General features: G+C 58.6%; 1 protein-coding gene across 4 annotated transcripts in view; it reads right to left on the minus strand.

Annotated features, from left to right (window-relative positions):
• Window positions 1-1,731: 1,731 nt before the first annotated feature.
• Cpne5 (copine 5) overlaps window positions 1,732-25,808 on the minus strand; it is a 71,728-nt gene continuing 47,651 nt past the window's right edge. For 2 of the 4 annotated variants that reach the window (XM_021633468.2, XM_021633467.2), the window contains 12 exons: window positions 23,585-23,689; window positions 16,907-16,948; window positions 14,177-14,252; window positions 11,398-11,451; window positions 9,970-10,031; window positions 6,238-6,284; window positions 4,966-5,147; window positions 4,507-4,634; window positions 4,218-4,320; window positions 3,605-3,662; window positions 3,154-3,227; window positions 1,732-2,474 (listed from right to left, as the gene is read on the minus strand). In XM_021633468.2, coding sequence (XP_021489143.1) covers window positions 2,256-2,474; window positions 3,154-3,227; window positions 3,605-3,662; window positions 4,218-4,320; window positions 4,507-4,634; window positions 4,966-5,147; window positions 6,238-6,284; window positions 9,970-10,031; window positions 11,398-11,451; window positions 14,177-14,252; window positions 16,907-16,948; window positions 23,585-23,689 — 1,150 coding nt within the window. In that variant the 3' untranslated portion in view covers window positions 1,732-2,255. Of the gene's footprint in view, window positions 2,475-3,153; window positions 3,228-3,604; window positions 3,663-4,217; window positions 4,321-4,506; window positions 4,635-4,965; window positions 5,148-6,237; window positions 6,285-9,969; window positions 10,032-11,397; window positions 11,452-14,176; window positions 14,253-16,906; window positions 16,949-17,268; window positions 17,521-23,584; window positions 23,690-25,808 lie in introns of those variants that run through there. The other 2 variants (XM_021633466.2, XM_021633469.2) reach the window with 2 other exon arrangements.

A 25,808-nucleotide genomic window follows, 5' to 3' on the forward strand; every position in this document is an offset into this window, starting at 1 on the left:
CCCCACTCATGGCGTCATGAGAGTCTCGGGGCATCTGATTACAGACACGGCCCTGAGTCAGCTCTAATTTACCACGAAGCAGTCAGAAGTAAACAAGCCGGGAGTGGGCAGACAATTAGCACGGAATTCCTCTCAGGTACAGGCCTCCTCGGAATGGCTGCCCAGAGGGCTGACGGGACAGCATGCGTGGTCTGTGTGTACACAGGCCTTGTCCCCATGATCCAGGCTGGCGATGGCCCTGACCTGTGAGGAGGGAGCCAGGGAGGTGCTTTCCGTGTGCCTACAGCACAGAGGGCCCCGGGCACGTCTGCCCATCAGTGCACACACGTACCCCCTGTCGCTCCGCTGGCCACACCCCCGGGGTCATCCAGCATGGGCCAGGGTGCCCTTTATCGACACACCTGAGTGCCACGGCTCCCAGCCCTTCCTGCTGGCTTGCACTGCTGCCCTGTGGCGGCTGATTTAGCCCAGAGGGTGACAATGGTGACAAGGGCCTTGGGTCACCATGCGGGCCTGGGACAGATTCTGGGGAGATATTTGTGGAAAGATGAGGTGATAAGTGATCGGCCACACATTGGCAAGGTTCGGGTTGCTGTCTCTCTCACTTCTCCAATAGCTGCCTCTCTCCCGAGGCCTCGCCTCGGACAGCAAGGCCCTGTGCCTTCTGGCCCCTCCCTGCACACTCTCTTTAGAGACTTAGCTCCATCACAGAAGCCTCCTGCTCTCCCTTTAAACACAGCAGGCTCCCACCTCAGGGACACTCCCCTCACTCCCCCGGAGCCCTCACCCAGGCAAGGCCCCCTGCCTGTTTCCCTGGGGCTCTCTCCTCAGTCCCTGTCTCGTCTAACCCATCACTCTGCTGGTGTCTCGCCCATTACTCCTGACTCTTCCCGCTCTCTGAAGCCAGGCTATGGGCCTGAGCGAACAGCTGTTTCTCTCAGGCGTGCATGCTGTCCTCCGGAGGCAGCTCTCGCTCCCTGCCCCTCCCCCCGTGCCTCACACAGGGTCTCACAGGGCCTGTCAGACCAAGGAAGCAAGGCAGCAGAGAGGCGCCGGGCAATCGGCGGAGAAGGGACGGGGAGTCTACTAAAAGAACTGGTTTATTTCAGTTTAAGGCAAGTTCCACAGAGACAGTCTCGGACAGGCACAGGACCAGACAGTAGAAACATCATCACCATCACCATGCATGACAGAGGTGGGTGGGTGGGGAGGCGGCAGGCGGGGACCCCATGCGGCATACGGGACACATGCAAGCCTGCCCCAGTGGACAAAGGATGACGGTGGCCGGTGGGGTGAGCGGCCTAGGGTGAAAAGCCCCTTCCGACCTTCCCGCAGCAGGGGCAGGAGCTCCGGAGGGCTAGGGTGTGGGGTGACAGGCTGCGACAGGGCGACCCCAGACGGCCTGGGTGTGGATGGTGGCCATGAGGAGGGGGGTGGGGAGGCTGTGTGTGGAATGGACGGCTCGGGAAACGCTGGACCCCCTGACCAATGCTGTCCTCACAGAGGTGTGGACACCGAGGCCCAGAGAGCAGAGGCTGTGCTGGGTGGGGACAGGTTGGTGCCCAGGGCCACCGTCCACCTTCTCTGGTCCCAGAGCCACCGAACAACAGAGAGCAGGAGCCTATGGGAGCGCAGGGGCTGGGCCTGTTCCTGGCAGGCGAACGAGCGGCCTCCGAGTTGAGCAGGAGACGTTTTGGGGCCCCAGGCCACCTGTGCCATCCAGGTGACGCACTGTGGCATCCGGTGAGGCTGTAGATCTGTATCTAGAACATTCTAGCACACCACCGGGCCCCTGAGGATGGTGAGGGAGCTCTGCTAACAGGCCTCTACCTCGGCCCCTGACGGCCCACGGCCCTGCTTATGTATGCTGTCCCCAGGAGGGTCACACACATCCCTGGGCGACCACTAGCCTGGGGTTCCCTGGAAACAGGACAGTGGGTCTCACGGACTGGGGACACCGCACACTAGGTCAGGAGGGGAGGGGAGCTGGAGGAGGCCCAGCTGGGCTGCAAGAACGGGGGATCTTGGGGTCGTACGGTATGGGCTAGGGGAGTCCACGCAACCCCAGAACTTTGTGTCCCCCTGACTTCTACCCCACCTCCAGTTCCCTGGATCCGGGCAGAGGATTGAGTCTAGAGGGTGGGAGATGAGGCCCTGCATGCCCCTTCTCCTGCCGGCCCTCTGAGTGGAGACTGGGAAGGCGACCACACAAGAGTGGGGCCTCAGCTTACCCTTGGCCCCGGGGTCCTGTGGCTTCAGATATCTGTGTGCAGGGGGGACTCGGGCGCTGAGCGGGATGGGGATTGTGGGGCGGACTGAGCCGGCGCGGGGGGCGGCGGGCGCGGGCGGATACCCTGCGCCTTCATGTAGGACACCAGCTGGTCGGGGATCTCGGCCAGCACGTCCCGGGCCAGGCGGGCCATGCTCAGCACGTGGTTGCCTGTGCGGTCCACGTAGTCCCGGAAGGGCACGAACTGACAGGCAAGAAGACGGGGTCAGGGTGGGACACCTGGGTCCCCCCCACCTTCCAGAGGACCCACTGCTTCCGACCCTCACTTGGTGAATCTCCCCAGAGGCTGTCCAGGTCTCTGTGGTGAGTAATTCAACTCTACTCCATGGTAGGACCTAACACCGACCCAGCCTGTTCCCTGAGACTTAGCAATGAGAACAGAGGCTCAAGGGATGCTGGGAAAGGTGAACTGAATTCTGCTTAGCTTCTTTTCTCCTTGCCACCCCTCCCCAGGGGGTTCCTCTGGTCCTTTCTCCTCGGAACCCACAGCTAAGCCACCTTCCTCACACTGTCAACCTCTGGCTCCTTCCTGCCTTCCTCCTCCAGGGCTAAGGACACCACCTCCCTCTGCAGAGGGTCTCTGTGGCACTGGAAGGCCACGAGGCACAGGCCACGAAAAGTCAAATGCTCGTGGAGCTCTTGGGTGGGCCCTGGGTTCTGTGGCGGAGGGGGGCCATCATTCAGGTTAGAAGGGGGCTTCAGACGGGGTGGGGATGGAGGGGGACGTCTTCCCTAGGAGACTGGCCCAAGGAGGGGATTCCAGGGCATGGCCTCTGGAAGCCCTCAAAGGGGCCCCGAGCTTGGCCTGGCTGGAGGACCGCCATATTGGTTGGGACTCTGCAGTAAGGCAGGGCCCATGTCACCTGAACGATATCCCGTTCGGCCAGCTTCCCCCTGGAGGAGATCCGTACGTCATCCCCGTCCAGCTCCACCATGGCTGTAGGGACAAGGGATGTGTGTGTGTGTGTGTGAGAGAGAGAGAGAGAGAGAGAGAGCGAGAGAGGAGGCAGGGAACGGCATGCGCATTTGGCAGGACTTGCCCTCCAATCCCAGGCCCAGTGCAGGGCCCCTGGCCTAGACACCAGAAGTGAGGAAAACAGGAGGCCAAGACCAGCATGCAGCTAGCGCCCTGCTGCTACTGTCCAGACTCCTGGTCTGGGGTGAGGAGGCCAGCTGGGATGAGGCCTGCATGGGCACCCTCTCAGGACCACAGAAGCCCACCCAGACTGCGTGCACGGCCAGGCTCTCTGGTGGGGACGAGATGCCACGGAATTCTGCGGGGAGGAAGAGCTGAAAGGGGGACGCCGGACTCACCATCGAATTCGGCCTGGCCCACGCCAACAATGATGATGGACATGGGCAGCTTGGCAGCCTGGGGGAAGACAGGGGAGGGGAAAGACCTGCATGAGGGGCAGGCAGGGACGGGAGGGTGGGTCAGAGGAAGAGAGGGCAAGGCATGGAGAAGGCCGTGAAGGCCAGGGGACCCCGAGGAACCCCGAGGAACCCCGAGGAAAGGAGAGGATAGGGAGGGGACACAGAGCAGGGGCAAGGGCAGAGGAGCTGCAGCCGGAGCCAGGACTCCCAGCTAACCCCTCTCTCTGGTGCCGGGACTCCGCCATGTGGGACCAAGGCAGCTGTGGCTGGGGGCCCTTTTGTATGGAAACCACGGGTCAGGGTTAGGGAAGAGAGCTTTCCAGGTGGTGGGACCCCTCCCTGGCCTCTCCATGACAGACAGGCCGGGGCCTAGGGTGGGTGACTGAGGGAGCCATGGGCTGCCTGCCTGGCTCAGAGGTCTGATGTTTCACAGGCCCAATGCTTCTTGTGTCTCCCAAATCCCTGTCACACACACACACACACACACACACACACACACACACATACACACACACACACACACCACACACACAGAAGCCCATCGTCCACTCACATTGACGATGGCCTCCTTGGTCTGTGCCATGTCCGAGATGACACCGTCAGTGATGATGAGGAGCACAGAATACTGGGAGCCATCCTGCACTGCTGCGGCGTTCCTGTGGGGTGGGGGTGGGGTGGGCACACAGAGGTGTGTCCCGGAGCCTCTAGCCCAGGCCCCCTGAACGGGGCTCCTCACTGCGGTAAGGGCTTAAAGGGAATGTCCTGGCCTCCTGCTGCGGGGTGAGCAGCTGCCCTTCACCTCAAACCCTCCCAGGGTGTCCCGGGGTTCCTGCCCTGCTCACCTGGCTACGTGGGTGACGACGGGGGCGAAGTTGGTGGGGCCGTAAAGCTGCACGGTGCGCAGGCTGCTGTGGTAGGCCTCCAGGATCCCGTCAATGCCGCAGCAGGAGGGGTTCTCCTGGTTGCCGTTCTGGGACACAGAGGGGGCAGCTGAGGCTGGGCTCAGGGAGGTGGGGGCGGGCAGGGGGGAGGGCAGGCGCAGCTGCCTTTAGCCCAGACCCCAAGCCAAGACTATGGAGTTTACTCTGTAAGTCTTTAGGCCAGGGTTAAGGATTAGAACCACCCGCTCACCCAGCCAGTGGTGGCGTACGCCTATAATCCCAGAGCTCAGGGAGGCAGAGGCAGGTGGATCTCTGAGGTCGAGGCCAGCCTGGTCTACAGAGCGAGTTCTAGGACAGCCAGGGCTACCCAGAGAGACTCTGTCTCGAAAAACAAAGACACCCCCCCCCGGTAGCGCCTACCAGTGGGAACTCGTGGGACACCCTGCCGTCGGGGGGCAGCTTGGCCCCGAAGCCCAGGGCGGGGAACATCTTGTCGCTGTCGTAGTGCTGGATGATCTCGCCCACGGCGGTCAGCGCCAGCGCATAGGCGTTCAGCTGGTAGGGGCTCATATAGTGCAGAGATGTGGACTGCGAGGGGTTCCCTGAAACGCAGGACGGGGGGGGGGCGTGCCAAACCGGGCGGGGGCGGCCCACGGTGGCCCTGCTTATCCCTGAGCCCTCTCTCTGTCATGCCCTCCTTTCCCTTCTCCCGCCACGGTGGCCCCACGCCCCTGTCATCCCCAAGCGCTCAGATTTCACCCACAGCTCCCCGGGGCACCGCCCACGGCCCGGCCTTCCGCTAGCTGTGTGGTCTCACCCCTTCGGCCTTACTTTCCCTCACCTGGAAAACAGGGGTGCCTGCCCGTCCCACGATCCCCGGTTGGGACTGACGTCAGTAGAAGTGTCTTCCTGCCGTTTTCCTATCTGTGTGTGTATGCCTGTCTGCATGTATGTGGGCGTGCCCGCCATGTGTGGCCAAGGCTGATCTGAGAAGGTGGGGTCTCCCAGTCGGAGCTGGCCAGCACGGCTCGTCCCCCTGAGCCCATTACAGCTGGGCTACCGCAGGAACCTGCTACGTAAGCGTGTCCTGGGACCAGACCTCCAGTCCTCACTTGCACGGCAAGTGCCTTAACCACCGAGCCATGCCCTCACCTCTGTAACGCCCTCAGCTCTAACAGCCCGGCACGCGTGCCCCGTAGCTATAGAGACATTTGGCATACAGAGAAGGGTGACACCTAGGTGTCCCCTGACACAGAACATGCTCAGAGCACTCTGGCGGGGTCGCGACCCCACGAGCAGCTCTGTGTTTCTCAGGACATACTCAGGCTCCATGATGGCTCCTGGCTGCCCAGCCATAGCCAGATGTAAAACACTGTGTTCTCGTTTCCCATTGGATGGCTGCTCCCGGCCAGGGCAGGGGCTTGGGGTGTGCCTTCTCACCAGCACAGGTCACCGGGATAGGCTCATCTGACCTGGGGAGCCCTCGGCCTTCTCGGCCACGCTGGGCCTGGGTGGTGTCCTTACTTTAATCTGCTGCTGGTCCCCTGTCTGGGTGAGCATGTGTTTGCTCACATCTCCCTCGGAACGGTGTCACACCACAGGAAGAGCAGGAAGTAGGAGGGACCCAGCTCACGGCCATGCTGTCCCCCGCAGCTTAGAGACACCCACCCGGCACGCTCCTGCCCCACTCACCGTTAGAGGCGGTAAAGTCGATGGCCACGGTGAAATTGATCTGTGTCCTAGAGAGGGGAAGACCTGGAGTCACCTGGGGAGCACGGTCACGGGCAGCTCCAGGCAAGGCGGGAGAACCACTGGGCGTCCATGTTTGTCAGGCACGTAGCCTCAGTGGAGCCACTGTGTGCAGGCTCTGGGAAGCTGGGACAGTGGCAACAGCCATGGGCCGCTGCCCGCATTGGAGGTGAGCATTCCAGAACACCCCGGGCGATTATGCTGTGTGGGCACCCACAGTTCCTTTCCTCCCTGAGCCTGGCCTCTGTGCCCACGTGAGCAGGTGTGGTCAGGGGTCACTGGGTTTCCCGTTCAAATTCAGAGTCCAGTTAATGCTTAAAACATGGCAAAGAGTTCAAAATATATGCTAAGCATCTTTTAGGAGGAAGAACATGACACTATCCACAATGCTGCCTGGGGCCCAAAACCCAACCCAGACCCTGGCTGACCCTCCACAGCTTTCTGCTACATTCTTTCATTTACTTCACTTAGTTTTGAGATGGAGTTTCAGCCGGCAGCCCTGGCTAGCCTAGAACCTGCTATGTTACCAGGCCGGTCTTGAACTCATAGGAGTCCTCCTGTCTTTGTCTTCAGATTGCTTGAACCAAAGGTACGCACCACCACACCCGGTCTCTACGTTCTAACAGGAAATCCAGGGGACAGAGCAGGGACAGTGCGATGGCCTCACGGGGAGTCTGTGAGATACACAGCATACTCCCAGAGTCTCTGAAACCGTATGGAACCCCCACAGGGACTGCAGTGGCGAACTCGGGAACCTCTGGTCCCCTTTCGATCCCTCGAGATGAAAACAGATTCAAGAAAGAAATAGATCAATCAGTATTTGGATTCTGACTGGACTTCAGAATCAACCAATCTTAACAAGTTTTAAGACAATCGAGGACATTTGGGAACTGCCTTGATTCTGTATTATGAAACTATTTTTTAGTGCTTATGACATTATGGATTGTGGGTTATCTTGTGATCACGTATTATGGCTATATGTTTAAATTAAAAAAATTTTTTATTAAGTGTCTGTGTGTGTGTGAATGTACACTTGAGTGCAGGTCCTAGAGGAGGTCAGAAGAGGGCGCCAGATCCCCTGGAGCTGGAGTTACAGGCTTTTGTGAGCCACCTGACATGGGAGTCGTATTCTGCAAGGGCAGGAAACACTCCTAACCACTGAGCCATCTCTTTAACCCCCTTCTATTTTATGTAAAGAAAGCCTTGTATTTTAGAGCTACCTTCTGCAGGACCCAGGGATGGATGAGGGGTGAGATTCAGTTTATCAGAAGTGGTTGAGGGGGAAGAAAAGACTCCAGCTATCCAGGTGGGTCAGTAGAGAAGCAGGGGAAGCCCTTGAGGGTCATTGTTCCTTCTTGATTCTATAGCATGTGTTGACAGTTTTCATAGTGAAGCCTGCTTGGGTGTTTCAACAGTTGGCTGCCGTGGGATCCGGGCCAGATGTAGACAGAGTAAAAGCTGATGAAGATGTGGGCCTGGGTGGAGACTCATCTTGTGATTCTCACACTGCTGGGAACCTGACTGGCAAGAGTCCAGAGCCTGTGGCAATTCATCCACTCTGACGTGGGGGCCCTCAGAATGGGCTTACCAAAAGCCCAGGGAGGCTGAGGAGGGGCCCTGGGGTCACACTGGGAGGAGGTGTCTTGCATGGGGCTGCGGAGGATGTAACGGGAGCCAGGCTCCATTTCAGCTGTACTTAGGAGAAGGTCCCTATCAGAATCCCCAGCTCCCATGCTACCTATGCATAGCCAAGCTGATGCACCTCTGTGCCCTGGGAAAAAGAGCCAGGACATGGCCAGCAGAAGACAAGCCAGGCTTTCTAGGTAGATGCAGTCCCATCTTTCATCTTTCTGCTAGCTGGGGGCAGAGTGTCCTCTGGACTCCAGATTCCAAGAGAAGAGCCACAAAAGAGCAAGAACCCGGGCCCCTGAGGGCTGCTCAAATCACTACCACACTCAACTCTGCCTGATACTTGTTTGAAGCAGATGGCTGGAAACCCCTTGCTACGGCAGGAGACCATGTGATGGCATGTATCCATGTGCAGTAACAGCGTATTTGTTGGAAGAAAGGAGACACATGGAGAGTAAAAACCCCGGCTCAGGGACCATCTCTGCCCTGCTGAACTACAGCCAAGGGGACACAGCTGCGCTGTCTCTTCCAAAGATGGGATGAGGGGAGGGGCTGGCCCTGCTTCTTAACTATCCTTCTGCTCAAAGTCCTGAGAAGATGAGGGAAAGAAGAAAGCAGAAAGCAGGCACTGTGAGGAATAACTCCATGTGGCCATGTTGCTCCTGCCCCTTGGCACTTATCTGAGATGAGAAAAGTGACCCTCGTTTCTCTTCCTTCTGGGTTCAGCTAGCAGGGAAGGGAAGCCATGGCCCCCAGACAGACGCCTCTGTCAGCCTCCTGCCTGGACACGTTCCCTGTGCTCTCACCCGCACGGCACCTCAGCAGACCCCGGCCTCCGTCATATTCGGCACAGAAACAGCTTCCATCAGACCCAGCCCCATGGGAAACAACAGAGGAGACAAGGAGGCCGAACGGGCTCGAAACAAAAGGAGCCGGGCCACCACGCAGGTGGGTGCAAATCGGAGATAAGGTCTTCCTTCGCCCCAGAAGCTATGCAAATCAGGAGCGCCGCGCAAATGATGAAGCTGCTTGAAAGTTGCCCAGTGCGGCGGAACAGGAGGGCTGGCTGCTCAACGGAACAGTGAGGGGAGGAGTTTTGGTTGGGGGATTTTTTTTTTTCACACATGGGAGGGAAATGCTGCACGCACGCAAAGGTAGAAGTGATGGAGAAGGCAGCCAGAGCAGCGAGCGGGTCCATGCAGAGAGGGGCTAGAGGAAGGCCCTGTGTGTGTGTGTGTGTGTGTGTGTGTGTGTATGTGTGTGTGCTTGCTCTGCAGACAGAAGGAGGGCTTGCAACCTCGAGGCTGTGAATCCAAGAGAGGAAGGTGCAGAACCATGGGAAAGTGAGGCGTGCCCCAGGCAGCTCTCTCTGTGCCCTGCACACCAGGCAGCCAGGTGCCTGCCGGGCTAGGATGCGCGCTGGGTAGCCGCCCCACCTGTCTCGGCTCTGGCAGGTGCAGCCGTGGCTCACTTACACCTGTGGACTGCCCACGCCCCGGCTGGCAGCGCACCAGGGAGGCCCTCTTTGGAATCGGGCCATTTCTAGGAAAGCTGGCGGCTGGGGCCTTCTGGTATGCGATGGCCTGGAGGTCACTCCCCACCCCCCGCTTTGCTTCCTTCTGCTCTTTCGGCCTGGGCTTGGGTACCTGCTGTCCCTGGGACTGTCCTCCAACTTCACTGTCCTTACAGGTCCCTGCCCTCAGAGAGAACATGACGCGCCCACTGTAACTCAGAACGTCCAAGGCAAACAGGGACCCGGAATCTGCATCTCCCACACCCTGGCTCTTTTTCACAGAGTGCCCACCACCATCAGGTACTCTCTCTGCCCAGGGACCCCACATGACCCCGTGACCCTGTGACCCTGGCAGGCTTCCTGGGCTCAGAATCCAGGAGAGGGCAGGGTTCTCAGCTCTGAGGCGGAGTCTGCCGGGGAGCCAGGGTCTGGCTCCGGCTGGGGCCTCAAGGGGGCGTGCTCTGGTTACACAGAGGGGTGGGGAGCCCAGCCCTGTCCCTGGGGCCGGGGAGGGCGCGCCCTGTTTCTCTCACCCTCCTTTGATGTAGTCCAGAAAGGTGCTCTCTGACTCTACCGCAAAGGAAAGCAGGGTGACCTGGGAAAGGAGCGGAGAGTGGTTAGTGGGGAGCCCCAGATGCCTGTGGAGAGCATCTTCAGGCTGTCGCTCCATGCTGTGTCTGGGGCAGCCCGATTGACGACTCTTAACCCCATTTTACAGCCAAGGAAACAGGCTCCAGCATGAGGCACAGCAGGGATTCGAACCTTCTGCATCTGGATCAGGAACCTCCATCACTTTCATGTTGAGGTTGGGTCTCATGTAGCTACAGCTGCCCCCGAACTCGCTGTGTAGCCGAGGGTGGCCCTGAACTGCTCCTCCTGCCTCCACCTCCTGAGTGCTGGAGTTTGGCGGGCTCTAGGACCACGCTTGAGTTTGATGCTTAAGTACCAGGACACAGGCTAAAGGCCCAGGCATCCTCCAAGTGGGTCCTGGGGAAACCCAGAGCCTGGGCTGCAATGTCGAGGCTGGAGAGTCCTCCTGAGAGAGGCCCAGCCGTGTCAAGGCCTGTGTCATTGACTGGCATGGATCCCATGCTCTGTGCCACTGTCCGTTGTCACTCCTGTCTCTGAACTGTTCTCTTCTCTGGCCTGCCCGCCTCTGGGGTGTCGTTCAGCCTCTGCCCCTTCAGCCCCAAGACCCGCCGAGCAGCCCGCCTTTTCCCTCTGCTGGTTGAAGCCTCCCGCCTCCTGCCTCTCAGGAGACTTTGGCAATGGCCTTGCCCGCATGGGCAGCCTGTTGCAAAGGATTCTGGGTCACTGAGAGAGAGTGGGGCCCCTGAAAGGAGGGGATCCTGAGATCGAGGGGCTCCTTCTGGTGTGGATCCGACTGATTAATCCACCAATCCGTCAGCGTGGCCAGGCCAGCTGGGACAAAGCTGATGTCCCTCAAGCTGAAGAACGGGGGACACAGGAAAAGGTCTGTGTGCGGTGGCCCAGAGAGCCACACCCAGGGGAACAGAGCGTGAAGCGCCTGAGGGGCCCGTGGACTCCTCCCAGGTCCTCCCGGGGGTGGCTGGTCAGCCCTTAGATTCCTGAGGCCCAGGAGGAGCCTGGACCAGAGACCCGGAAACTTCCCATCCTGCCCCACTAACCAGGCCTCACACTGGCGGGAGCAGGGGAGCAGGGACAGCGCCTGCTGCTGCCCAGGAGGGTGAGAGGCTGACTCCGGCTGACTGCTAGCTGTGTAACCTCGCCTGAGTCATTTCCCAGCCCGAGGCCCCACTCCTCCCCGACTCCTCCCCAGGACAGCAGAGGCCATAAAGGCCTCTCACAGTGCCCGGCCCCTGGGAATTCCCCACAAACACGGGGTGTCTCCTTCCTGCTGAGTGACTTGGGAGTCAGACCCTACGCTCCAGCCTGGCTTTCGGCAACTCCCCCCCCCCCCAATGACGGGTGCTACTCACCGTGCCAGAATTCACGTACTTCTTTTTTTTCATTTTCTTTTTTGGGTTTATCACCTGTAGGGAAAGAGCAGGTACTGTCCAAGAAGAGCCAGGGTGGGTTCGGGGCTCCCCCCAGCCTGGGGTGTGTGGCGTGGGCAGCAGCCCAGCAGGCCACGGGGTGTGACCGCAGCTTGGGGAAGGGCTTTGCCAGGCTTTGTGGGATGCTGGCATCTGGGCGTCCTACCCCGTGTCCCAGGATCCAACACACCAGGACAGTTTCTTCAGCTTTGTCCTCAATACCCTCAAGCCCACCCAGAGCAGGCGGGTGTTGCAAGCCAGCTCTGCACACACCTTCTTTCTAGCCCAGGGCCTTGCCTTCCCCATCCTCCCTGGGGCTCCCACTCAGGGGTGCCCTGAGCCTCCGAGCCTTGGAGCCTGGCCCTGGGCTGCCACCCTGACCCACAGCAGGAAGCTTCCAAACCAGATCTGTCTATTCCGAGGCAGGGCTCCCCACAGCAGGCTCAGTCAAGGCAAGCGGTTGCACCCTTCACCCTTGGCATCTGGTAAAGTCTGTAGGTGGCTGTCACTATCCGGGGCCAGGAGCAGGGTCTCATTGCATGGCCACACTGCACTGGGCTCTTTGATCCCGTGCTCAGCAGGGGAAATCCGGGCTTCCTCTGGTATCCAATCAACAAAGCAAGGCGGTTCCCCCCTCCTCTCAAGCTCGTCCCCCTCCCCACGTGGCTTATGCCTCCCTTGGGGGGCTTCATTATGTCTTCTGTTGGTTTGCTTCCCGAGACAGGGTTTCTCTGTGTAGCTCTGGCTGTCCTGGAACTTGTTCTGTAGAGCAGGCGGGCCTGGAACTCACAGAGATCCGCCTGCCTCTGCCTCCCGAGTGCTGGGACCGAAGGCGTGTGCCACCGCCGCTTGGCCTTCCCTACATCCTTAATTGCAGCGTCTGTGGTCTAACCAGGACTGACAGCCACTCTGGAGACAAAGCAAGCCACCAGGGCACAGAGATGCCAGGTGTCCTGCTCAAGGTCACGCGGCCATCCGGGTAGACACAGGATGAGAAACCAGTCTCCAGCCCAGCGGTGCACAAATATGGGGCTGGGCGACAAGTTCAAAGGCGAGGGCGAGCAGAACCCACGGGCAGGACTGAGGCCGGAAGTGCCTCTCTGGTCCCGGTGCAGCCCTCTCCACCACCACCACCGGCTGCTGGCTGCCCCGATGGGTAGGCAGAGCTGCTGTCTCAACACTACTGAGTTTCCCCAGTTGGGCTCATTCGGGGTTTGAACAACGGGAATCAAATGCGCCTCTGACCTCTGACCTCTGACCTTGGCTCCACGGTCACCCTTATGCAGAGTGGAAATAGCACATACTTAGGGTTGGGGTATGATTTCTTTATATTGCCTTTGTTTCATCTTATTTTGCTCTGGTGTTTCTGAGGCAGGGTTTCGCCGGGTAGCCCAGGCTGGCCTTGAACTCACATTCCCCTGCCTCGGCTTCCCGAGTGGCGGGATCACAGACTCCCAACACCACGTCCGACTCGGTTCTCTGAAACCTTCTCCGTGATCTTTAAATCAACGTGTAGTCACACTTCCGTGCCCTGACGCTACCCCACACTAAGGCAGCGGCTGGCATCGGATCTGGGCGAGGCGGGCAGTGAGCTAGCGCCCTGTCTGCTCTGAGGTCTCCTGCGATTCCCCAGAACCGCCACCAGCACGGCCTCCCTAGCCACGGCGGCTGCCAGGTTCCACGTGGGGCCGCAGCGCCCTCTATGGACACCACAGGGACTGGCCCACTCGGCGAGGCTGCCTTCCCGCAGCTCTGCATCCTGGTTCCCTGGGCACCGGGAAGGCAGACTCCACCTCTGAGAACCTCCCGCTCTTGGGAGGGCCCCGGGCACACCCTGGGGAGGAGCAGCGCGACGGTAGGGACTTGCAAAGGTGACAGCCTCCTGCAGGGGGCATTAGAGAAAGGCCTGCCCCGCCCTCCTGTCTGGAGAGGCCCGGCGGGTGAGTCAGCCTCTGGCAGGGGCGGGGTCCAGGGAGGGGCTGGGTTAGAAGTGCATCCCGGCAGGGTGGCTTCAGGTCCGAGATGGGGTGTTGCCTGGGGAGTCTAGCAAGGCCTCCCTGAGCCCACTGGGCCTCCGAGCGACACCCCTGGGGTTCGGAGCCGCCCCCGGGGGCTAGGGAAGCTGAGGCTGTCTCTTCCCCCAGAAACGGCATCGCGGCTTCCCATGCAGTGGCTCCTAGCCCACTGACCTCGAAGGCGCAAAGATGGATGACGGACTGGAGAACCGGGCTGGCCACTCTGCGTTCCCCACTCTCATTTTGCCTGAGATTTCACAGCCACTGGGAGCCAGGCTCCAGAGCTAACTCCATCCACTTCACGAAGAACCTCGTCAGGGGTGGCCCAAATGAAGACGGCCTCTGCCTTGCCTGGGGCTCGGGGGACTCAGCCAGCTCAGCGCTACAGCCCTTCCCCCAAACCGCAACCACGGGGACCAGAGAGATGGCTGGCGGCTAAGAGCACCATCATCCTCCAGAGGACCGCAAGCTTTGTCTGAACACACGGGCCACACTCAAGTCAGGACCTCGGGGCTCGGCTTTCAGGAGTGACCTTGAAGGCTCTTCCTGCAGTGTGTGTGTGTGTGTCTGTGAAATGGGAACATGAAACCCTCCATGTGGCACAACATGGAAGTCCTCAGCCCCTCTCTGAGCTCCCGTGCCCTTACTGTCAAGACCCAGCACCCTTACGAGAAGGCCCCCCTCCCCCAACCCTTGTTGCACCTCACCTCATAGATGTTGAATTGACTCTGGCCACGTGCCAGCTCCCGGTAGCTGGTGGTGAACTCCCCGATGAAGTCGTGGCTGTAAGGGAAGATGAGGCTGAAGACAGAGGCCCAGGCTACGAATGCCCCCGCCCCACCCCGCCATCATTCTGCCAGGGCCAGGGAAGCCAGCGGCCAGGTGGCAGAAGCCAGGGTCCCGGAGGAAGGAGACACAGGTCTGCTTGAATTCTTATTTAAAGGAGCCAGTAAGAAAAGGCATTCGGGGACAGTCTCTCTGCGGGGTGAGCGCTGGATGGCAGTCAAGCATTGCGGCTCAGTGTGTCAGGTGGAATAATGGCATTCACAGTGATGTGGGGAAATGTGCTTTTTTTTTTTGTAGACATTTCTAATGAAATATTTAGGGGTAAATGCCACAATGGAATTTCCTTTAAATTATATTAGCTATATATATATGAGGTGAATACAGTGAAATTTAGCAATTGTCAAAAAATTCAAGTGACAGGCTTAAAGGCATTCATTAACTCCTCCCTGCTGGGACAGATTTTCCAGTAACAGGGCCCCACAATGTAGTCCTGGCTGGCCTGAAACCTTCTAATTTAGATCAGGCTGGCCTAGAACTCACGGTGCTCCACCCGCCAACGCCTCTAGAGTGCTGGGATTAAAGGCATGTCCACTGTGTCCCGCTCAATAACATTTAAAAAATATTGTTTTTACTTTTTTAATTTATATTTTGAGCTTTATGGAGACAGTGTCTTATATCCCAGCCAACTTGCAAACTTGTATAGCCAAGGATGGCCTTGAACTCCTGACCCTTCTCGCTCTACTCCCGGAGTGCTGGGATGACGGATGTGACCACCCCGCCTGCCTGTCTCATTAATTTATTCCTTTTGAGATAACTTCTTATTGCATTGCGAAGGCTGTCCTCAAACTCCAATCCTCCTGCCTCAGACTCCTGAACAGTTGCATGACACCACCTGGGCCTTTCCTTTGGTGGTGCCGGAAGTGGAACCCTGGGACTGGATCCCTCAGGTCTGGGCCCTGTCTCTGAGCTGCACGCCCGCCCGGTCCTCCTGCTAACATTTCCTAAGGAGGTGATGGGAGCGACGTTCAGGCCGCGGGGGTCTTTTTCCAGTGTGTTTTCATAGTAGACACAGCAAGAGCTTGCGTAAACAGCGCCCCCACCAGCCCCGAGTCCTTGCTGGGACACAGTGCTCAGCGCTGTAGCTGGGGCAGCCAGAGGTGTCCAGGTGTCCCTGGCCCATGCCCTGCCGGGAGCCCACAGTAATTTTTGTTTTTTGGGATTTTTTTTTTTTTAAGTCATACAAACTAATGGATTTCGTTGTGAAACCTTGATACATATATACACGTTGGTTTGGGGGAGTTTAGTTTTACTGGTAGTGTGTGTGTGTGTGTGTGTGCGTGTGTGTGCACACGCTTGTGTGTGTGTGCGTGTGTGTCTGTGCGTGCACATGCCTGTGTGCAGGTGTGCCTGGACCACACATGAGTACGTCGGTCACGAGACAGCTTGATGGAGTGGGTTCTCTCAGCCCACCTTCTCGTGGGTTTCCAGGATTGAGCTCAGGTGGGCACTCTGCCCCCTGAGCCGGGCCAGCCCTGGGAGTTTACTTAGTTGTGCTCGGTGTGTGATGGAACCAGGGTCTCCCAAGTGCTCGGCGGGCCCTCTACCCTGAGCTACACTCGTGGCCCCGTGCTGTGGTGACAGCTGGTTCACGGACCTCAGACTGCTGATAAGGGTAGGACCCTGCCTGGGGCACCTGGTGGCTGTCTCAAGTTGCCAGGGAGGAAGGAACCCCCCTGGGCAGAGGAGACACGTGGGGAATTGTGAAGAAAGGGTGAAGCCAACTTGTGTTGGATGCATGGCGGTGCTGACCTGGCTGGCCGGAAGGGATGGAGGAGGTGGGGTCGGGGTTAACAGGGGCAGGATGGGCACTGGAGAATCTTCCACAGCTTGGGCCTGACCTGGCTATGTGGGCACAATGCCCCAGTCCATATCAGACATGGGAAGTGCCAACTGTGGCTGCCCTTCAGAGGCGCCCCGGCAGGGAGAGGCTGCAATTTGCCAGGATGCGGCTAGGTTTGGTTCGTCAGATAACTGGGAGACAATGAGGAGCCTGGACTCGTGCTTTGAGAGAGAGACATTTGTTCTGCCAGCCACACTCGCTCCCTGTGGGGTGCCCAGCCCTGCCCCCCACAGTCTCCAAGCAGAGGTCACCCTCCTGCAGGCCAGCCCCAGCCCTCCTCAGGCTCTGCCTTGTCCTCCCTCAGCCTCAGAACACCCCGCTGTCCCTTAGAGTCTTCTGTCAGACCTAAGTTCACCCTCCGTGTTTACAGGGAGCGGGAGCGCCTGCTAGACTGTGGGGCGCCTCTGGGCCTGGTCGGCCTACAGCGCCTCGCCCAGGGCTTCCCACAGGGAGAGACAGTGTGTGTGAATGCTCAGTGTCCCGCAGCACGGGCACTTCAGAGTGTTCCCGGCTCTGCAGGGGAGGAGAGTGAGTGCACGGGCTGGCTGCTGGCAGCTCTGTGAGGGAAAGGGGGTCCCCGGCATCCCTGGCCCTGTAGGACCTCCATGGGGCCGAGCCACCCTGTCCTGTCAGCAGACTCGTGTGGAACCCAGCTCCTCCCTCCCAGAGTGCCCTGATGGGCCGGCCTGGCCTCCCAGCGCTCCCTCGGGCCACTCACCTTCCTTTACACCTCTCTCACTCCTGCCCTTACCTGCCATCTCGGTCCCAGTCATACACCTCCACCTTGATGGTCCTAGAAAACAAACAGCAAAGAATCCTGGGTGGGACAGGCCTGAGGGCGGGCCTCCTGCTCATGGACCAGGAGGGAGGCACGCAGGCACTCTCTCCAGGGTCCAAGCCTGTGTGGAGAGAAGACAACCTGAAAGAGAAAGAGAGAGAGCAGGGACCCCTATCTGCAAAGGTCTTAGGGGCAGAGGCCACCAGGAGCCATGGCGGGACATCTTGAGATTTCAAGAATTTGGCTGAAGGGGCCTCGGCCCTCTGCTCACCCCACCTTCTTGGCTTCCCTAGATGGAGCAGAAGGCTCAGCAGGAAGCCAAACTGGGCATTCACCTGCGGCAGGGCCACGATGGGACAGACCTCACAGCGAGGGAGCGGGGAAGCTTCTGTGGGGGAGTTAGACTGCTCGGCAGGAAGGAGCCTGAGTCCGAGCCTGCGGGTGGTGAAGAGCCAGCCCTGTGGGCCAAGAAAGGGCCCCGGGCCCTGAGGGTGCCCTGTGGAGCTCGCCATCCCCGAGACTGGACCCTGAAAGAGGGTGGGATTTTCCTCACATCCTAGCCCAGGCTGCTTTAATTAGTTTGTTTTGACTCCTAAGCATGGGGCTGGGCTTTAAGAGCCCATCTTATTTTTAGCCATGTTTCCATGGCAACAGGTTAGCGGACCAGAAGCAGGAGGAAGGAGGTGGAGGGTTGCCTGTTAACCCTTGGTGCCGCCTGCTCCGTCCTCTCCAGGACGGAGAAGCCGTCAGGCAGCACCAGGGGTCTAGGAAGGTGGGAGAGGCCGGGGGTGGGGCAGTTTCTGGTCTTGAACCCCACGTGGGATGAACAAAACAGTCTGAACTGGTTTCTGTTCTACCAACATCCATTTATCCCACCGGTGGTGGGGTCCATCTTCTCGGCCCTGCCTGGAGCCGGCCTGGGAGTTCTGTGTCGCCCCAGCAGGGGGCGCTGTCTCCATTCGGATGCGTCTATCCAGGATGTGTGCAGGGTGGAAGGTCAGATTTCACAGAATGGGGCAGAAGAAAGTTCCAGAAGGTTATGCATGAGCTAATTTCTGTAAACGAAACACTATGAAGCAGATACAGAGGCATGGTTTAAACCCTCTGCATCCTTACTTTATAAACACAAACCCTACGGCTGCTTGAGCTGGATTGTTAAGACATCAGCACGCCTAAGTTTCTGAAGGTGCTGGAAAGAGCCCAGATATGACTTGGGTGGCTTCGGCTTGGACACTGGACCTGAGCTGTGTGGCTTGGTGGCTTTTCACCTCCCTGAACCACAAGCCTCTACTGTTAAAGTGGGAAAACAGGGGTAGTAAGGGCCTGACAGGACAGCTTACTGTGTGTGTGTGTGTGTGTGTGTGTGTGCATGTGCGTGTGCATGCGTGCATGTGGTGGGGTGGCTGGAAAATGCCTCCTGATTTCCACATTATCATCTAACCATGCCGGGCAGTGGTGACGCACACCTTTGGTCACAGCCCTCAGGAAGCAGAGGCAGGGCGGGTCTCTGAGTTCAAGGCCGGCCTGGTCTACAGAGTTCCAGGACCCTGTCCCAAAATCAAATGAACAAACAAATCCCGTGGCTGCTCTCCTAACACTTTCGTGAACTGGATGACATTGGTGACAGGGACACAGAGCACAGAAGGGGGGACTGAGCGTGCGGCTGGCAAGATGGCTCTGTGGATGAGGCCACAGTAGTCTAGCCTGGCAACCTGAGTTTGATCCCTGGGAAAGCAGGCACTGACTCCTGAAACGTGTCCTCTGACCTCCACAGGTGTGCCATGGCACAGTCACATTCCCCTCTGCCGCCAATAAACAAATACATGCAGTAAACAAACAAACTAACAAAATCAAATCTCAGCGTCAAAGGGCCTGACTTGTCTCTTTGCCTGGGATTTTGTCTGGGAAAGGCCCAATCCTGCACGTAACCCAGGCATGCTGCGGGGCCACCGGCCCTCTTCAGACTTGAGCTTAGGGCTCACGTCCTGGCTGACTCAGAATCAGCGGGTCCAGGGGACGGGGTGGGAGCTAGAAGCTCCCCAGGGGGTGGAGACTGGCGGCTGGGACTTGCTGTGAGGTTCCCCAGGGGCCAGTTTGATCTCAACCGAGGCTCCGGGCTGTTGCAGCCTGGGAGGGTCTGCTGGATTCGGGCTGTGTCTCCAGCCTGGGCCTGGGTGGGGAAGAAAGCAAAAGGACAGCCCCAGGCACAGAAGAAGGCCCCGGGGAAAAGCCCAGTGTCACTGTCTGTTAACCTGTCACAAATCCTGGTCATGGCAAATGGGACTTGGGACCCACGGGCCTGTACCCAGGCTCAGGCCAGGCTGGCTGTGACCTAGCCGTGTGACTCAATGACCTTCTGGGTGAGGACTAATGGGACAGAGCTCGGTGGCCCCTAAAACCAACATCCCGTTGGCACAAAGAGGTTAAAAACTCAGGGTCCCAGGGGAGGTGGTGAGGAGGGCAGGGCAGGGCACTGCCCTGGAGACAGCAGCCCAGCGTGGTGCCCCAGATCCTGCGGGTGCTGGCAGAGCATCCCTGCTGGTTCTGCCCCCCCAGGGGGGGAGGGGACTCTAACCTGTGGGGTAGTCCCGGCCTCTCCGAGGGTGCCAGCCACCCTGCGGGCACCGACATGTGGTCCGCCCCTTTGGGGCACACTCAACCTTCTCTCCATCTCCAGCAATCCTGGTGTTTGTCAGGGCGTCCTCCCTGGGTCGGAGGCGGCTGTGCTCTCCTGCCGGCTTGGCTCCCAGCTACGGTGCCAGGCAGGTGTGAGGCGCTTCCGCTTCCCGGCTGGGGGCGTCACCTAGCACCTCTGTGAATGGGCAACAGTGGCCCAGGCCCCTGGCACGCAGGGTGAGACTGGGGGGGGGTTGCAGATGGTGTCTCCAGGCCTCTCCCACTGACCACACACAGCACATGCCCTGTAGTCACCCCGGACCATGGTGGCAGTAACAGCTGCTCGGGGCAGGAGAAGGGACCTTCCCCGGCTGGGGGCCCTCCCTGCTTTCCATGTCCTAATGGTCAGACACTCTGAGAGAAACTGGTGATGGAAAGACCGTTGCACCTCGTGGCAGGGCCCAGGGCTGGGTCGACTGGTGCTCAGCTTGTGCTTGTGTTTCTCAGGACTGCAGGGCGGCCCTTGCGGTGACACTGAAGCATTTGGTAGTGGGCCTGCCCCTCCCTGCAGCCACCGCCACAGCCCAGTGTCCCCACAGAAGCGAGCCGGGGTGGTGGCAGCACACTCCCAGCTCAGGCGAGACCTCTGCACCCTCTCTCACAATCTGCAGTTCACTGGTGGCTGACAGCAGCCTGGATGAAAGGACGGGGCTCAGTCAGGGCAAACCCTCAGCTCCCAGAATGCCAAGAGAGCAGGACGGAGTCTGGCTGCGCCTAGAGAGTGCTTCTGGTTGTCACACCCCCTTTGACTTGACCTCTGCTCCTCTGAAGCACTCAGGTTTGGGGAATGGAGGCACGAGGGGAAAGTGCTCAGAGACAGGAGAGCTGGGCCAGGATGAGCCTAGAGGCGGCAGCTATAGAAGGAAAGGCATTGTCTTCCTCTGACACAGACTCTGACCCTCCATTTTCCCATCTGTGAAATGGGCACATCATGAATGAGGCTCCCAAGGCTATTTTTCATGACACACACACACACATACAAATGTGTTTAAGCCAAGCAGGACCACTGTGACACACATCCTAAGTGTCCCCATGATTCTAACAGCATGAACCATTTTCACCCATCATGCTGGGACACTGCTCTCTCTCAGTAGAGATAGTCAGTGTTTCCGTATAGTCTCCTGGCAGTGAGCCTCCCCCAGTCCTCCCCAGTCTCCTAGCCCACCTACTCTTCCTCCTTGCCCTGGGCCTGTGTCCTCACCGACATGGCCTCTGTCCCCTCCCCTCTGAGCTGTGCCTGGCCTCCAGCCACTTTTCTTCCTAGGATTAGAATCAAGACAGCAGCAGCTCTCCAAACTCAAACACAACTTTCCTAACCTAAGATTGTTGAAGTTTCCAGGTGGGCTAGGGGTTGCCCATTGGCTGGGACGAAAAGGGAAGTCGCATACTCAGACTACTCAGTAAGAATCTAGCCCACGTCACACGCCCTGCTGCTCCGCACCTCTCTCCGTGGAGCCAGGGGCCAAGTGAGAGCACAGCACACTCATGTTACAGTCATCAAGGTCTTCTGGACCTTCCTTCTCACCGTCCCCTGCTCCTCTCCTCTCTAAACCATTTGAAAATGATCTCAAAAGGACCCTGAAGTGCTTTAAGGACTGAAACCACTCCTCTGGGGTCACCTTTGAACAAAACTTCTCCAAGTCCCCCAGCTAAACCTCTTAGCTACCCGGTCACAGTGTGTCCTGGCCATTTGGAACAGATTTTAGAGCCAGCATGGGTCAGACTCCTGTGTTTCCATCCCCAGCATGGCTGATAGCATGATACAGGAAGGTGCCCACCCCTCACCTAGGAAGCACAGCCTCGCTAGAAACCCTTCCCAGTTCCCTGCATGTGGACCCCGTGTGACGGGAGGTGTCTGTGAGAGGCGAGAGCCGAGAGGTACGCCTGAGTCGTCAATAAAAACCCAAACTATAGCCCACAGGAAAGGGTAGAATAGAAGGTGGGACATCCAGTAGGCAGAAAGGATCCTGGGATAGAGCCAGGTGCAGGGAGATTTGCCAGGGAAGATGTGAGGAGGACAGACGAATGGTACCTGAGCAGAGGTAACCAGCCACGTTGCAAAGGGTAGATTAGTATAAATGGGTTATTTTAAGTGATGAGCTAGTCAGAGAAGAGCCTTGTTATATGGTATAGGTATTTGCAAATGTATTTTGAGTCTCTTCAGTTGTTATTCTGGGAGCGTGAGGCCTGGGAGGAAAAACACAACCCTACCACCCTCTGTACTGTCTGAGTCTGCCAGAGGGCTATAGGGGGGAGGGGAGATCAGTGGCCTCCAACACATCACCTCCTCAGTGGGTGCTGGGGCAATACTAGGCCAGACACTCCAGCCCCTGGATTAACCCTGCTGTCAGTCATGTCACAGTCCATTTGTGCCCAGCCATGAAGAAGGAGAGCAAGCCGCCCTGGAGGAAGATGCAGCTGGGCTCAGGCCTGTCTGCGCTTCTCACCAAACACTTGCCTCCTCTGGGGGACCAGAGGTTAGGCCAGGCCTCAGTCATGCTGTCCCCCTCCCTGTCCGCCTCTGATGGAGCCGGGTTCATCAGGAACCCCTCCCAGGAAGGCAGGTTTACGGCACTGCCTGCCCTCTCGCGATCTCCATCCTTTCCAACCCCTTTGCCCAATCCCCACACCTTCAAACTCCCAGCTGTCCATCCCCAGACTTCTTTAGAATCTAATGCTATCCTGTCCCCTCCCCAACTCCAGATGCCCTGGGACCCAGCTAGGCGTGTACCAGGAGTTTGTTTGATGGAAACATTCACTTTGGTCCCCAGTTCATTCTGAACAACTGCTCAGCTGTCATGGAACCTGTGTGTGCCTGAGCACCCATGGTCAGACCGAAAGTTCCCAGAAGACCCAGAGAGCCACCTGTCCTCGAATGCCACATAGTCAGGGACTCGGTGCCAGGCAATGTACACTGGGGGAAGAGACTGCTGTGTGTCTGTCCCAGCCAAGAGGACAAAGGGGAGTACCTGGCAGCTTGTAAGTGCTGAAAGGACACAGGTGCCAGGATGCCATCCTTGAGCTCACCACCCCCATACACACACCCTTGCAAACCCTGTGCAGAGTCCCAGCGTGTCGCCAACGTGTGTGTCCCCCTGCGCCATGGCTTCTGTGGGAGCAGCCAGTGTCTGACTTCATGCGAACCGATGCTGCCTTGCGGTACCCACCCGGCCTGCCTCCTGCTCCCTCCAGCACCCTCTGCACTGGCTAATGACATGTTTCTCTGTGTGATTACTGGATTAATGTCTGCCTCCCCCACGAGCGCTTCAGCTCCGTGAAGCTGGGAAGAGGGCGAGGTGGGCACGCTTGCTCGCTCGCTACCAGCCGACTTGCAGCACACGGCAGGGGCTCAGCCACCCAGCAGGCTGAATGCTACGGCACTGGGGCATTTGTCGCCCTCCGGCCTCCTGCTGGCCCCGAGGGAGCAGCCCCGGGAGGTCAGCAGGTGTCTCCACACTTATTTTGTAGGGAAGGACAGTTGAGAGGCAGACAGGCCAGGGCTTGCCAGGCTGACTGCTCCCTTAGTCAGTCAGGGGTGGGACTCAGGTACCAGTGCGTGGAGCTGAGGAAGAGGAGGCCAGCCTGCTCAGAAGACGATGATGAAAACACCCTCATCCCTCACTTAGGCACACGCTCAACCCGGTGTGGTCAGGGACTCTCCCTGGGGTCTTCACTCCACGGTCCCCAGGCCGAGAGTGAGGTCGCCGGAGACAGACCCCTCCTGCCTCTCCCCCCTCCCTTACCCCTGCTGCCATCTGCAATAGAGAGCTCCAGACCCCAGCGCCGGGAGACGCCCCTGCTCTGACCTTCCTGGAGCAGACAGGAAGCAGCAAGAGGCGGCACATGAGGTGGCGGAGGGGGTCAGGCGGCTCCAATCCCCACCCCAACCCCCCGGCGGTGTGAGAGCAGCCCCAGGAGGCCCCGTTTGCGGGGTGGGGTGGGGTGGGGGAGGGGAGGCAGGACCCCTTCTCTCACCTGTCATAGTCCCCGTTGCACAGGGCCCTCACGGGGATGGAGAAGGTCTGCCACACTGGGTTGAGGGTGTTCTTCATGACCTCCGTCTTGTGACAGATGGTGAACCTGGCCGAGAAGAATAGAGGGACATACGTGAGGCAGGCGGGCAGCTCAGGCAGTCAGCACGGCAGAGCTAGCGCTGGGCGCCGCCACAGGGAAGTTCCTGGACTAGGCAGAGCTGTGGCCGGAGCAGGGCGTCCTGCGGGCAGCGTCAGGGACCTGAGTTCCAGCCACTGTCCTGGGGCCGGCCTGTGGGAGCCTGACCAAGCCTGGCTCTCCGGGCACTTGCTTTCCTGGGAAGCCGGGATCTGAACTCGGGGCTAGACGGGTGGGTGTGTGCAAGTGTGCGCCTGCCCGCCTCTCGTTGGGACGTCTGTCTTCTCCTTCAGGACATCGCCAGACATCACCTCCAGGACGTCGCAAACGTACCAACCCTGACTCTGACACCCCCCCCCCCCCCGCGTCTCTCTCCCTCCAGGCTTTGCCTTCTCATCTCGTTTGTCACCGTGTGACACGGTCTGTTTCTCTCCTTACTCGGTCTGCTGTGGTCTGTCAGTAAAATCTAAGGTCGGCGGGAAACTGTTCCTGCTGCTGCTGAGTGGCCCAGGACAACGGCTGGCCCCAGGACATCCTCGATCATCTTCTGCTTGTGTTTTTTTTTGTTTTTGTGTGAGGGCCTATGTAGCTCGGGATGGACCTAACCTTCTGCTCTCCTGCCTCCGCCTCTCTTCTGCTGGATCCAAGTATCCAGCCATCAACCGATTAAAAAAACAAAACAAAACAAAACAAACCACCTACAATGAGATCTGCTGCCCTCTGCTGGCCTGCAGGTGTACACGCAGGCAGAACACTGTATAAATAATAATAAATGAATAAATCTTTATAAACCAACCAAAACAAAAGCCATTTAATTACTTTATTTTGTATGTGCCTGAGGGACTATCTATGTGCCACAGCTGTGCACTTTCCTGCGGAGGCTGGAAGCAGATGGTGGATCTCGAACCATTGCTGACCGGGAGCCATCCAGCATGGCTGCTAGGACCCAAACCCAGAGCTCCTGCAGCCGGTGCGCTGAAGGGCTGAGCCATCTCTCTAGCCCCCAGTCATATTTTAAAGGGAGGCGAGGGCCAGGCGTGTCCAGATGGTAGGTGCTTGACAGCACTGAGCTCTATCTACAGCAGCCCAAGAGCCGGCTAAAAAAAAAAAAAAAAAAAAAAATCAATAAAATAAAAAGGAGCTGCCAGGCGTGGTGGCCCTTTGGTCCCAGCACTTGGAAGGCGGAGGCAGGTGGGCTAATCTTTGAGTCCCTGGCCAGCTGCGGCTACCCTGTGTGACACCATCTCAAAAATAAAAAAAATTAAATTAAATAAATGGGAGCCAAGCGGGAACTGAGCTTCTTGGGGCAGAGATTCCACAGCTTTCACGGGCATTTCAGTCCAGTGGAGGCAAAGTCCTCTCTGGGGCCACTTGGGACCCCTCAGTTCCCTTCTGCTTTGCTAGCCGTGTGGACCGGGCTGTCTCCGCTGTTCCTGACATGGCGTCCTGCGCTCTCTGCTTGCCATGCCTAGCCTGTCTCAGAGGCACCCTACCTCAAGGATGGCCAGAGCTCTCCCAGCACCCACCCAGGCGGCATTAGAGCTTGGAAAGGTCACCAGGAAGCTCCGGGGCCCCACCCGAGGCCCACACAGCCTGTGCTGTTTCTTCTTTGGCAATTTTCAAGTCAAAATGTCACTCCTGTCACCGGGCTGAGCGTTTCTCCTCTGCACTCCTTCTCGCCCACCCGCTGGAGTGTGAGATCCACGTGGGAGGCCTTGTAGCTCACCCCAGAACTGGAGGAGGGGCTGGGGTGGGTGGCTGAGGGTGACAGAGAGTGAGCAGATGACAGGGGGGTGAGGGGAGCAGGCTGGAGGGGCTCCCTGGGCTTCGGGGATCCACCACGGAACATTCCCTCAGAGGGCGGACGTCACCCAGCCGCCTCAGTCCTCCTACACAGACCCCTGTCCTTCCTTCACGGCCCATGAGCTCAGAGAGGTCTCCTAAGACCCCTGGGTCCCCCTGGGTGGTCCTGTTTCTGCCTGAGGTGCCAGCTGGACACTGCTTCCTGTAGCCCCCATCAGACCCCCAGCTGCCTGGTGCCAGGATCGCTATGCCGAGCGGTCCCTGTAAGTACACAGTTGGACCATGG

This window comes from Meriones unguiculatus, chromosome 16 (genome assembly GCF_030254825.1).
Source record: "Meriones unguiculatus strain TT.TT164.6M chromosome 16, Bangor_MerUng_6.1, whole genome shotgun sequence".
NCBI lineage: Eukaryota > Metazoa > Chordata > Mammalia > Rodentia > Muridae > Meriones > Meriones unguiculatus.